The following is a 12,620-nucleotide window of genomic DNA, read 5'->3' as shown; positions in this document are numbered from 1 at the left end:
AAAGAAAACAATAAAAGCATGCTACAGTTTTACATGTCTGTATTTTAAAGCAAATTTTCTTTGCATCTCCTCTTCTATGTTTCTCTTCTGAATTGTACTTAACATAAATAGTAGAAAGAATAAAGATGAGATTATTCTCCAGAGATGATGATTTTTCCTGTGAGAATTAAAAATATGTTGATTAGGAGAAAACATAGTTGGTAAAAAAAGAATTAGTCATTATATAGAATTTTTCTCTCCCTGTATGATCACATTTGTCTTGATCGTTGATCTATTGTGAATCATTGCAATCATCGTTCTCAGGTCTTAAATGATTTCTCTTTTACTGAGCACTCTGTACTTTCTTGGGAATTTTAAGAGAAAGAAGTTTGTTTTCTATTGGTTAACTCTGGCTTTTTCTCATTTTGTTTCAAACTTTCTTCTACTGAGACCCCAAATAATGTTTGGTTTTCATTTGTAAAAGTCTTAAAGGAGCCAGCTTTTATGATATGATACTATTTGCTATATATTTCCTTTTTGTCTTTCTTGTTAGTTCATGCACATACAACTGTGTTGTCTTTAGTTTCTCTGGTTTGCACTAAGGAAGCTTGAGTTTTATCCTATTGTATTGTAAATTTTTGTGTCACTTTGATGGGAAAATTTTAGAGGTAGTTTCCATGGAAAGACTTTCATAATAAATTTGGTTTATATGTTTACTGTTTATATATTCTTGAACTTTAAAGACTAGGTTTTCAGTTGTCAATTCAATGACACAAAGCACCACCAATGATATCCATATCAAACCATTCACGCCAATAAAGTGGGAGGCAGTTTTCAGACAGTATAGCAGATTTTCATCTTTTGTGGTCATTGCAGCTTAATTAAGGAATACTTGACTGTTTCCAATGTGCGAAATCTGTGCCAGGGACCTTGGAGGATACAAAGATGAGCAAGATGTGTAGCCTAGGGCCTTGCAGAGTTTACAAAGATATAAATATCCAAAGGTATAAATTTAATATCTAAAGTACCCATCGAAAGAGCAGTGCTGGGATCCAATATAAAACACTACTCAATTATTGAAGGTCAAAAATTCAACCTTAAACAAGAAATTCATTATTTTGCTCTAAAATGTGAAGCATTCAGGGTAATTAAACAAGTAAATCAAGAGCAGTTTTCCCACAATAAAACTTTGATTCAATAATATAAGGAGATTGTAATATCATTCCAACTTAATTATGATAACTCCAACTTGAAATATTAGGATGCCTGAAGTCCTATAGTCATTTTTTGAATTACTGGGACACTTAACATTTCACAGTAATTTAAATAATATAAACTCTACATTGTGGTGCAAACTGATGCTTTAAAATGAAATAAATGATAAGTAGCCTTAATAGGAGGATGAAGAAAAGTTACCAAGATTGAACACAAATGCACACTAATGTGGTTGTAGTGTGCGTTTTATTTTTTGTTCGGTGGGGATAATAAAGAAAACTTGGTATTTTTATGTATGCTTAGCCTTCAGAATTGCGGTTGATTAATCAATCATATTTGCAGATGCCTTAGCTGCTTTGACACCATCTCCTGACCCATGATGCTTGGCTTCCCTGAAGGAGGCAGAACATTAGTGGGATGTTCTGGGCACCTTTGGTTCTTCCTTCCCTTCACCTTTTCTTTCTTTGAAGGCACACTTGGTAGCAGGGAGCCATCCTGCCTGGTATTGGTCTTCCCTTAGTTTCCTATGATACACCAGGCCCATTCTAAGCCCTTTCTGTGTATTAACTTATTTAAGCCTCACCTCAATGACTTTATTACCCCCCTCATTTAACAGTTAAAGAAATTGAGGGCAGAGAGGGGTTAAATAACTTGCTCAATATACCTAGATAGTCAGTGTAGCTGTGGCTCAAACATAGGCAGGCTGCCTCTGCTATTAACTTTGCACTCTGGTGAGTAATTGTTGAATGAATGAAAAGCATTTTCTTTCCAAATCTATTTGAAAATGCCATAGCTGAGATAACTTCTTCAATTGCCTTCTTAACTCCAATCTCTGTTCCCTCTAGTCAGCATTAAATCCCACATCCAGAGTGATATTTCAAGCTTTTTGTTATGCTTTTATTACTGCCCTCAGGTCTGCCGAAATACACCAATGCACCTAAAATATTTATTCATATATTTCACACATGTATACGTTTTAATCTTTTAAAGTGCCTCTCTTTTCTTGTGTGCATGTATTCTCGGTGAATGGAAAACTGGAAGAAACTATAAATATTTTTCCAGTGAAATATTTTGGCATGCTGCTTTTCTTCTTATTGCAGGTTGCATAATTTCAAATTTGATGCCTCACATTACCTTTGAGAATACGTGTTACTTTTACTTATTTATCAATAATGGCAATAAAAAAAAATCTCTTATTCTCTTCTGGGGAATTCTGTACTTTCCTTCAGCCCTTTCTTCAATTCCCGAGGGAAAGATAGGTTCGGAAAGAATACTGGCAGTCTCATTAGGATTATATTGCATTGTCGTCTTAATAACTGACTGCATAAAGGCTTATATTGTTGCTACCAGCAGTCTACATCTACACAAAAAGAGATGCCTTCTTGAGTTTCCAATGACACATTAAGATCTAAACATAATCCCTAAATTTGATGAAGGTTATAAAAGGTAGAACCCCTATCAAAAACCTGTTTATTTTTGGTAAAAAAAAAAAGAACATTAGGAAGATATACTTAATTTTGACTAGAGAGGTACTGCCCTCTAATAGTTAAATTTATAATTCTGGTTATAATATATACTTGTCTTGTCATATTTAAAATAATGTTCTAATGCTGTCATTCATATCAATGGAAATGAAAAAGACTGTGGTTTAAGAACATATTGACTGTTAATTACACACATATGTTAGGGATTTTTAATCTAATTTTTTTGCAATAAAATTCAGTCAAAATTATAATTAGGGATTTTGATTTTAAAAGAAATATAAACTAGATGTGGACACTCTGAATATTTGCTATGACAGATCCATAATATGATAAAAAAAAATGAAGAACTCTGGTGCAAATCAAGAATTACACGGTTCAACAGTAGTACAAACAAGTTAAGGCAATCAGTGAAGAACTACTTAACAATGTCCATGGGCTAGATTCTGGGGGATTTGTTATAATGAGCATGTAGAGTCTCTATAACCTTCCAACAACCTCTAGCTCTGTTTGACTGGTAGAGCGTGGAAATAAAATAGCTCAGTGGGGACAAAAAGAATCTAAACCCTTAACTCTCTTTTATTCACCTTCATCCCTTTATTTTTTTGAACAAATTGAATTATAAGCAGAAGGATATAGGATTCCACAGGCATAATGACTTGGAAGTTGGAGGATTCTGGATTGGGTCATTGTTGGCTTTCTGTACTTTACTCTGTGTGACCCAGGAAGCTGAAAGTTGCCTTTGGGTTTGTGACCAAGGTCAGACATTTTAACTGTTTTGCTCTCTACATGAGCAACTGTGCAGAGAGGGGAGTTCGAGACTCGGGGAATTGCTATTAAACGGGACATTTTCTTAGCATCAGATGGCAAACTGAAGCTTTTGTCATTAAGGAATTGAAATTAGTTGGCTGGTAGTAGAAACAAAAGGAAGATTACCACCAATATTAGCAGTTGGGAAGTTACTTCTTGAGACATTTTAAAAAAGGACATCCAACAAGCAAGTGAATGCATGTTCTCTGAAATATACCATCAGTTGAAATATAAAAGTGTTAAATGGCTGAGCATTAAATTAAATGATGAAGAAGAAAGATGTGCTCAAGGCACTTGTCCTGCCTCAGGGAGAAAAGATTGCAGGTCATTGAAGTTTAGAGAAGGTTATCAAGAGAAAAAAAAAAGAGAGATTTTTCATCATGATGACCCAAAAGACCAATAAGTACATATTTAATTTTAAAATCCTCACATGTAACTATTTTGGATATCACTGATGTGTTCTGGAAATTAAAATCAAGCAAAAATAAAAGGAAGACACAAAATATTCATGCAAACATATTTGCGTAGCTCTTTAAAAGCAGTCTTTAAAAAACATTCTTTCTCTCTCTCTTCATGGCTATCCCACAGCAGGTTCTCAGTAGGTATCTGTGACATTGAATTGAATTCTATCATTGAACACCAAAGTATGTGGTGTGTCTGTTTTTTCATTTGTGCCTTGCCCTGGCTCTGCGAAGCAGTGGTGTGTTTGAGGGGGGAGATAACTGAACAGACAGAGGCCAACTGCCAAGTTCCAGCAGTGTGAGACTTTGGATTAAAATACCTGACTGCTCTGAGCCTTAGTTTACTCATCTATAAAACAGGGATATAGCGAACATGTGGGCATTAAGGTTGCTGTGAGGGTTCAATGAGATAATACACCTGAAGCACTTGGCAGTGTGTCTGGAACAAAGTGATGCCCAGTAAAGGTTACTGTGATGAGGCTTTCACCGATGCTGCTGTTTGAAGTAACAGGGGGTTAAATGAGTCTCTGAATCACCCATCAAATTAGCACCAGGAGGTTTCTATTCTTAAGTTTATGCTCTTTTCAGAAAAAAAGAATATCATAAAGCAATATTTTAATTACAGCATCTTTTAAATGGTCTTTCAGAATGTATATAATATGTTGCTTTATGTTGACTGATTTTTGGATCATGTAATTATAGGAACAAATAATTATTCATCCCTCATTTTAAAGGTGTATTTGGCTGACAACTTTTATTTTTATGGGCCATTAAAACATTACTGTCCAATCATCCTAAGAATATTGGCTTCGTTGAACTGGGTAAATACTAATTTTAAAGACTCAAGAGAAAGGCTTATTAGGAAGACGTGTACATCAGAGTTTCCAATAGAAGCCACATTTTCCTGATATTTTAAAAAGCACAGTTACCAGTTTTTGGGAAAGCTCTGCCAAAGAAGACCATCACCAGTTTCCAAAAAATTAGCATCAGAAAATATCTATGAAAATATACAGTTCACCAAAGTCCATAAAAACAGACCTCCTGGTATGTTACCAAAAATAGGAGCATCTCGAATGCTTCTAATGGGGATTAGTTTTAGGTACACATTGTGTGGAAGAAGAGGACAAAGAACATTGTGAAGGATCAAGTGGAGGAGACCAGGAAATTAAGCTTTGCTGGGGTCTGTTTAATGATAATATGTAAATCTTTTGCCTCATATTGTGCATAGTTCTGAGGTCTAAAAATACATTTATCTATGTTTTAATGCCTGTGCCTCAAACATTTAATCAATATCTGCCTCTGTTCTTCTTTCTTATTGAGCTTAATCTCACACTATAGAGTGATCATCACCAAGGAATTGCTACATTACGTAAAGCTGGCAGGAAGGCATGGTGTTTTTCTGAAAGTGTGAAATTATGATGCTTTCTTCTTATTTTTCTATAAGCCAAAGATAACCTAAGTAGATTTTGTATTAAATTGTACACTCTTTCCTGAAAGCCTGGACGAGAAAATATGCACCTCTTTCTGTTTCCTGTGCCGGCATTAGTGATTCTAATAGAATCACTGTCTGATTCTGAATAGAAATCTCTGAACCTTTGGCTTTCTCTCCTTTGGCAGCCAATTAATTGGGAAGTCCTGGTAATTCTCCCTCTGCCATGCGAGCTGACACCTTGAAGCGGTTCTTCAACGTCATCACCTCCTTCAGGAAGCTCTGCTGGACCCGGCTCCCAGTTGGCCCTCTCTCTTATGTTTCCATCAGGCGTTTATCACTGAACTTGCCATGTTGTGTTATAATTATCGCCGATAATATTCTCCTAGGGGCAACGATTCTCAAATTTTGTCACATATTGGAATCATAAATTCATAAATACTTAATTAAAAACCAAGTCAATCAGAATCTCTAGGGAGGGGAGACCCAGGCAAAGTATTTGTAAAAGCAGCACTTGTCAAATTTGAATGTGCATACAGTTCGCCTGGGGCTCTTGTTGAAATGCAGCTTCTCAGGTGGGGCCCAAGAGTCTGCATCTCTAATGAGTGTCCAGGTGACATAGATACTGCTTATGGTAAATCAGCATCCAAATATTCATGTATTTTAGAAAAAAATCACATTCCTTATCTGTATCTGTATCTATCTATCTTAAGCTCACAAACTCTTACCCAGTACAGGACCACTTCTTCCTACCTGGTTACCCCTACCTGCCACCACCATTCTAGGTGAGTCAGGTGTTGAAATGTTCCCATACGTCAGAGTTTGGGTTGTCAATATCTCAGCTGTTCGCAGTAAGTGCCTCCCTACCTAACCTGCAGAGTCCATGTTTGTTTCTCTGTTCATTTTATGGCCCTGAGTGAAATGCTGAGGAGTATTCAGATAAGAAAAGGAGGAAGGTCTTACTGCTCTCGCTTGCGCTTCAAGTTTTAAGTATGATCTTGTCTATTCACTTTACTGTCATCCAGCCTCCAACTCTGTCTTCTCCTGCTTCTTGGATGCTCATGTGATCCTATCTTTTTTTCTCTTTGGACTCTCGACAGCCCTTTGCTCCCACACCAATTCTCAAATTTTCCTTGCTTCACAATTGTCACTGTCATCTCTATTGACTTAAACCCAGAATAACTGGAACCAATGAACACAAATACAAATATAAACAAATGTTTATCATGTAAAAACACTTTTCTTCTACTTTAAGTGTTATTTGCTCAACTGCACTACTTTTCCTCAGTTAACGCTTCTATCCATTACCTGTACTATTCATCTTTTCAGTTTTAGGCCTCAAGAAGAGGCTCTAAGTAACTATTTTTTACTAGGGATAAGATTCAGTTAGCCTTTGTATACCTTTACATGGGAATCTGATTATTGTCTAATGGTTCCCAGAGTGTTCACTGAGGTACCCTGGGGTGTAGCAATGAACTCACTGTGGCACCAGAAAAATATTTAAAAATTTCCAGGGAAATAATGCAACAAACCCTTGAGCTCTGTCAGACATCTTGTGAAGTACTAGCTCAGAGTAGTTCACAGTTTCAACAGTAGGTGGTGCTACATTTCTTTTGATGATGTTATGTATTTATGAAGCTGGCTTGCCCCCAGCACTGTGGCAGAAGGCAGGTATATGCAAAAATCAATGTGGAAAAGGAAATGTCCAGTCTGAGAAGTTGTGCAGTGCCCAGAAGGCACACACCTTCCGTTAGTAAGTAACTGTGGTTATTTAAGAATGAAATACAATTTTTTTTCTGTTAATTGATGCTTATTTTTGTCAAACAGTTATTTGTTTTTAGAACATAAATATTTAGTAAATTGTTTGGACCTAACTATTTCTTTTGACCTAAGGAGACCATGAAAAAAATGATTGAGACATTAAGGACATTGTGAATTGAGAAAATTTGGAAACTTTGCTATCGCCTGATCTTGAAAAAAAATTTTGTTTTCAAAAGCTTCTTGACCCTATGGATCTGGATAATCTCATCGGTTTCTGTTTTATTCCATATTTATTAAAAGTGGACCAACTTGTTGCCATATGAGGAACCCAACCCGTTTTTATTTTATTTTATTTATTTATTTTTGTCTATTTTTTTTTTTTTTATTGTGGCACGAAGCACATTATAGTCTTCCTTTTGTCTATTGATGATACATAACTCCAAAGACAGATTCGGGAAAACGCCCTATGAATAGTGCACGAATACCTCTCACACACATCAGATGAAACAAGGCTGCCCACTACTCAATCCCTGCCCTTGACTTTCTTCTCCAGCTAGTGCTCTCTTCTGTGTTACAGCTTCCAGGAGGTGGGGGAGGGACAGGCGAAGGCGAGGCAGGGAAATTTATCTTGCTGCTAATAAAATATCCCAATCCAACCAATCAGATTGAAGCTGTGACTGTGAAGGGATTTCGCCTCTCTCCTTTACATTTCCCACCCACTGAGAGATCCATCAGTTATCTCATTTTACCTTTGCAATGATATAAAAATCAACATTCCACTTCGATGCATTATCAATAAATGTGATAGAGAGCATACAGTGGGTTTTTCACCAATAATAACAACTTCTTTATGCCCCTACTATGTGCCAGCCACTAGTTCTCATCTCACTTAAACTACACGGCAACTCCAGGAAGCAAGGCATTGCTGTTTTCTAGATGAGAAGCTGAAGCCAGGAAGGTTAATCACCGGCCCTGGGCCACAGCTCACGACTTTTCCCCGAGGCAATACTACTTCCCGCAATTATAATCCTAGAGCAGATTCCTAGGCGGTTTTGTTCACTGCTGCTCCTAGTGTCCTGAAATAGCCTGCCTTTCTTTAAAAATACATGGTATTTTTGTTGTACAAGGGCATCACCATTTGAGAGGAAAAAGCAGAAAAGAGAAAGAGGAGGGTCAATTAGACAAAGTACTCGAAAAAACTTCTATGAACAGTAGTTATTTGTATTCTAGAAAGTGCTTTAAAAATGATAGGATTATTAATGTTTCTACAACCATTACCCTATTAATGCAGCGCTATTCAAATTTCACAAAAGAAACAGAGAAGTACAGACACGCGGACTGTCTTCAGCAGTCGCACAGCGTGTGAATTTCACAGCAAATACAAGGTAAGGCCCTTGGGGATCTGTGTTGATGTTCACCCCTTCACCGAATACTTCCTCTCCTACTTTATTCCATATTAATAATTCACTTCATTGGAACTAAGCCTGGTTACCTCAGCCCAAGCCATGGCTGGCTCTCCCTCACTGATAGTGGTAAATACTTAAAGAGACTGCTCTGCACATGGTTATTCAGGGCTATTTGACAACAGATTGAAGTGTGACCACGCAGCCCTTGGAATCTGCAAAATTTATGCAATTTGCAGACGCTACTATTGATGTCTGAAATCGTAGCTGCAATCATAAACGAAGACTTTTATCGTCTGTCACACGTTCAGCCCCAGTTTGTTTATGTACAGGACGTGTGATGATGATTTTTCTTATCAACACCATATGATGAAACACGGAACTCACAAAGTTCAAACCCTTACCCCTGGCTTTTTATTTTTCACATCTTTACAGTATGCAGATATTCTGCAACACGAATGGAGCTGATGATAAAATGTCAGGGAAACTCAGGCTGACAGCGTAACCAAGCTGTTTCCCTGACTCAGCGCCAGCCCTGGCTCCGGGCGATCAGAAGCGATGCCTCCTCATCCCACTTTCTGGAGTCAATAAAATGGTCAGATGATATTTGGAAATAGCACCTCCCCATAACCATTTGTCTCCTCTGTGAACCTCACCACGGCTAAACCACAAGTCTTTGAAATGCCCGGCTCTCGCCAATTAGCTGAGACAAGACATACCGGCAGCAGCAGTCCCAACAGCCAACCTAAGGCGGTGGAGGGTTTTGAGGGAAAAGGGCTCCATTAGGTCGGAGAATGGCTGGCACTGTAGGTATCAGAGTTAAGAAATAGTTAACTTGAACCCAGCCAAAGAACAAAAGCTCAGAATGTTTGCTTTCAGACGGAGAAAAAGGGACTTGCCTTTCCTTACGGCTTAATCGCTCTGTTCCTATTTTTAATACCTCCAGCTTCATAGAATAAGCTGGGCCATATTTTTCCAGCTAAAGTAAAATTAAAGGATTTATGATAATCCTGTGCGGATGGTTGTGGGCGTTTCATTTCCCACCGGGGCATTTCTCTCTCTTTGTGAGAGTGCTAACATTTCTCAGCTTCTTGCCACAGTCCTCTGCCTGAAACGACTAGAGTGGGAAAAGAACTCTTACCAGATAAGCAACAGTTCTTACTGTGTTGGGGACTAGTGCACATCCTCCCCGTCTGTCTGCTAGCAGTTAACTTCTTCAGGCTTTTGAAACCACAATGTCAGAGCACCCCGTGGAATCCTACCTTGCCCACATACTGATTACCGGATCCCGTGTATTCCTCCAGGAGAAAGAACTGATTCCACATCCAGCTCCTTTTCGAACGGTTCAGCTCATGCCTGCTGTTTCCAGAGAGCTCCAGGGCCCTTTTCTTTGCTGGGAAACCACTAGTCCTCTTAGATAACGGAGTTGAGAAAGTTGGGTAGGGCTGACCGACCCAAAAGAGTAGCAAAAAGTACCGGTAAGTTCTCATTCTGACGACACGGTCCAGGCTCTGGGCAGCGGGGCGCCTCTCCTTGAAGCTCCTTTTGTTCACTGCACTGTATTCAGCGTCATTCCTCCTTTCTTCCTGAACGTTCTTTGTGTGCCTCTCAGAGGCTATCTGGAAAGAATAATAACATATCAAGTGTTTTTAGAGATGCTTAAAATTCAGTGTTAGAGTAAATAAGCTCTGGCAAAAGAAGACAGACATTTAAATAGCAAGACAACAAGAATAAGTTGGCTATCAGTTTTGAAATGAGGAAAAATGGTCCTTTAGATGTGCTAAATGGAAGGCACAGGGCCAGTAGGAAGCGGCTTGTTTTCCTTTCTCCTCTTCTATCCCTTAAAAATCCTATTTTAAGTGATAGCGTTGCTGTAGGTCAACCTGCCAGAGTGGCTGATTTCAGTACTCTGGGTACCTGGGTTGAGATCTAGTGAGAAGAAATGAGTATGTGTTTCTGATTCCACAGGGTGTCCCCCCAAAATGTATACACACTTTAACGGCCGATGGCTCAATTTTGAAAATGGAATGTATTTTATTAAACACCGCCTTTATAATTATTCAAAATGTGTGTGTTCATTTTTTGGGACACCCTATATTTGCATATTTATCCTTATGAACAAGTCTAAGGCAAAGAATATTACAGACAGTTTCAATTCAATGGAGAGTGGATAGTGTTGAAATTTTGCTAGAATGTAGTGAGTGCCTGTGATGTGTGGACATGTCCAGGTAGAGCCTGTTTTGCAGTCTCTTGGCTTTGGAGATGAGCTGATAGAACAGTCTGGGCCAAATAAGTTTGAAAAGGCCATGCACCTTCTCTTCAGAGTGCATATTAGCATATTGAAGTTTCTGAAGTGAAATTTTGTAATGATGATGATAAGCCTATATTTAATTCAATATTTCCCACATTTGACCGGGAAGGTGCATAGAAGAAGTAACAGGAGAGCCTTGAACTTTAAAGACTAGCCATTAGAGTTACCATAAGTTAGGCCAAAAGTAGCCCTGACCTGAGTAGCTTTGGGCCACTGAGAAGTTAGAGCAAAGAGGACCTTGGAGACAGGTTTAAGGGGGTTAGCCCGGTCTGAGCTGCCGCTGCTCATTGCTCCCCTAGTTACAAGTCTTGTGGGGTCCCTTAGAGGAAAGATGTGGGGAAGGGAATGGTGCGGGCATGTTCCCCTGGGGGAGAGTGTGTGCCGGGTCCTTCATCCTGAGCATATTCATCTCTCTCTTGCAGGTGGAATCTTAGGGGAGATCTCAGGCGAGGGGCTCAATAAAATTTTTATCAGCTTTCTAAATGTGCTTTTTCAGGGTTGTGGTCTCCACTGACTGATTGGCTGGTGCCAGAGCAGGGGGCATTAGTCATTGCAGTTGGTCCTGAGGCAGCCACAGAGACACTTTTCTGATCTTGCTGCTTTTCTGGGTCTGGAGCTGAAATACAACTGAGGCCTAGATGTTATCTTTTTGGCTTTAAAGTCAATCTTTAGCCCTAGCCAGTTTGGTTCAGTCGATAGAGCGTCCACCTGCAGACCAAAGGGTCCCAGGTTCCATTCCGGTCAAGGGCACATACCTTGGTCACAAGCTCCTCCCTGGCCCAGGCTCTAGTCAGGGCGCATGCAGGAGGCAACCAATCGATGTGTTTCTCTCACATCGATGTTTCTCTCTGTCTTTCCCTCTCTCTTCCACTCTCTCTAAAAGACTCATGGAAAAATGTCCTCAGGTGAGGATTAACAAAAAACAAAACAAAAGGCTTTCCAGTGATATGCAGTGTTCAGGCATATCTCTCTTAGGCATGACGTTCCAGTCAAAGTCGTGGCTAATAAAACCGCAATTGGAAGTTGGTCTTATTGAATTCATGCAAAGAAATGTATTGCCATGAAAATAATAATACTCACTCATTAAGAGTTGCCAAATCTGGAGGGATTAGGTAGGGAGGAAAATATAAATGCTTCAATATTATTTATGAGGGTGTAATTTTTTTGTTTTGTTTTATTAACCCTCACCCAAGGATATCCCCCCCCCCCCCCCACACACACATGGATTTTTATAGAGAGTGAAGAGAGTGAAAGGGAGGGGCCACACAGAGAAAGAGAAACATCAATGTAAGAGAGACACATTGATTGGTTGCCTGCTGCACACACCCCAACTGGGCATGCACCCCCCAGGCTGAGGATTGAGCCTGGATTGAGGCTGCAACTGAGATATGTGCCCTTGACCAAAATTGAACCTGAGACCCTACAGTCTGAGGGCCGATGCTCTAACCACTGAGAAAACCGTCTAGAGCTATGGGGATATAATTTACCAAATTGCTGTAGGGCAAAAACAAGTTTTCTTATATATGGAAAGCAAAAGATTTTAAAATCAGCAATATTTTGAACAAATAATAGAATTATAATTATTCTCAGTCCATTCATTCCCAGAAAACCAATTTTTGTTTATTCTGATTATTTGCCAGTATTTTTATTAATCCAGTTACTTCCTAGCGTTCTATAAATCATCTAGTTTAAAGATATGACCTGTTTAGAAACCTGTAATTTAGAGGAAGTCAGAGTCCCTTTCATGAACCTTTCCAAGGATGTAACGAA

The 12,620-nt window shown here is 38.9% G+C and overlaps 1 protein-coding gene across 3 annotated transcripts in view; it reads right to left on the bottom strand.

The window, feature by feature from the left end:
* Nucleotides 1–12,620, bottom strand: part of CDH6 (cadherin 6) — a 132,188-nt gene that overhangs the window by 39,273 nt on the left and 80,295 nt on the right. For 2 of the 3 annotated variants that reach the window (XM_070411934.1, XM_070411935.1), the window contains exon 2: nt 9,802–10,158. In XM_070411934.1, the coding sequence (XP_070268035.1) occupies nt 9,802–10,029 (228 nt within the window). In that variant the 5' untranslated portion in view covers nt 10,030–10,158. Of the gene's footprint in view, nt 1–9,680; nt 9,760–9,801; nt 10,159–12,620 lie in introns of those variants that run through there. The other variant, XM_070411936.1, reaches the window with a different exon arrangement.

Source organism: Myotis yumanensis, unplaced genomic scaffold (genome assembly GCF_028538775.1).
Source record: "Myotis yumanensis isolate MYYU_CA2020_CCGP unplaced genomic scaffold, mMyoYum1.0.hap1 SCAF_4, whole genome shotgun sequence".
Lineage (NCBI taxonomy): Eukaryota > Metazoa > Chordata > Mammalia > Chiroptera > Vespertilionidae > Myotis > Myotis yumanensis.
This window is presented reverse-complemented; position numbering and strand designations above follow the sequence as displayed.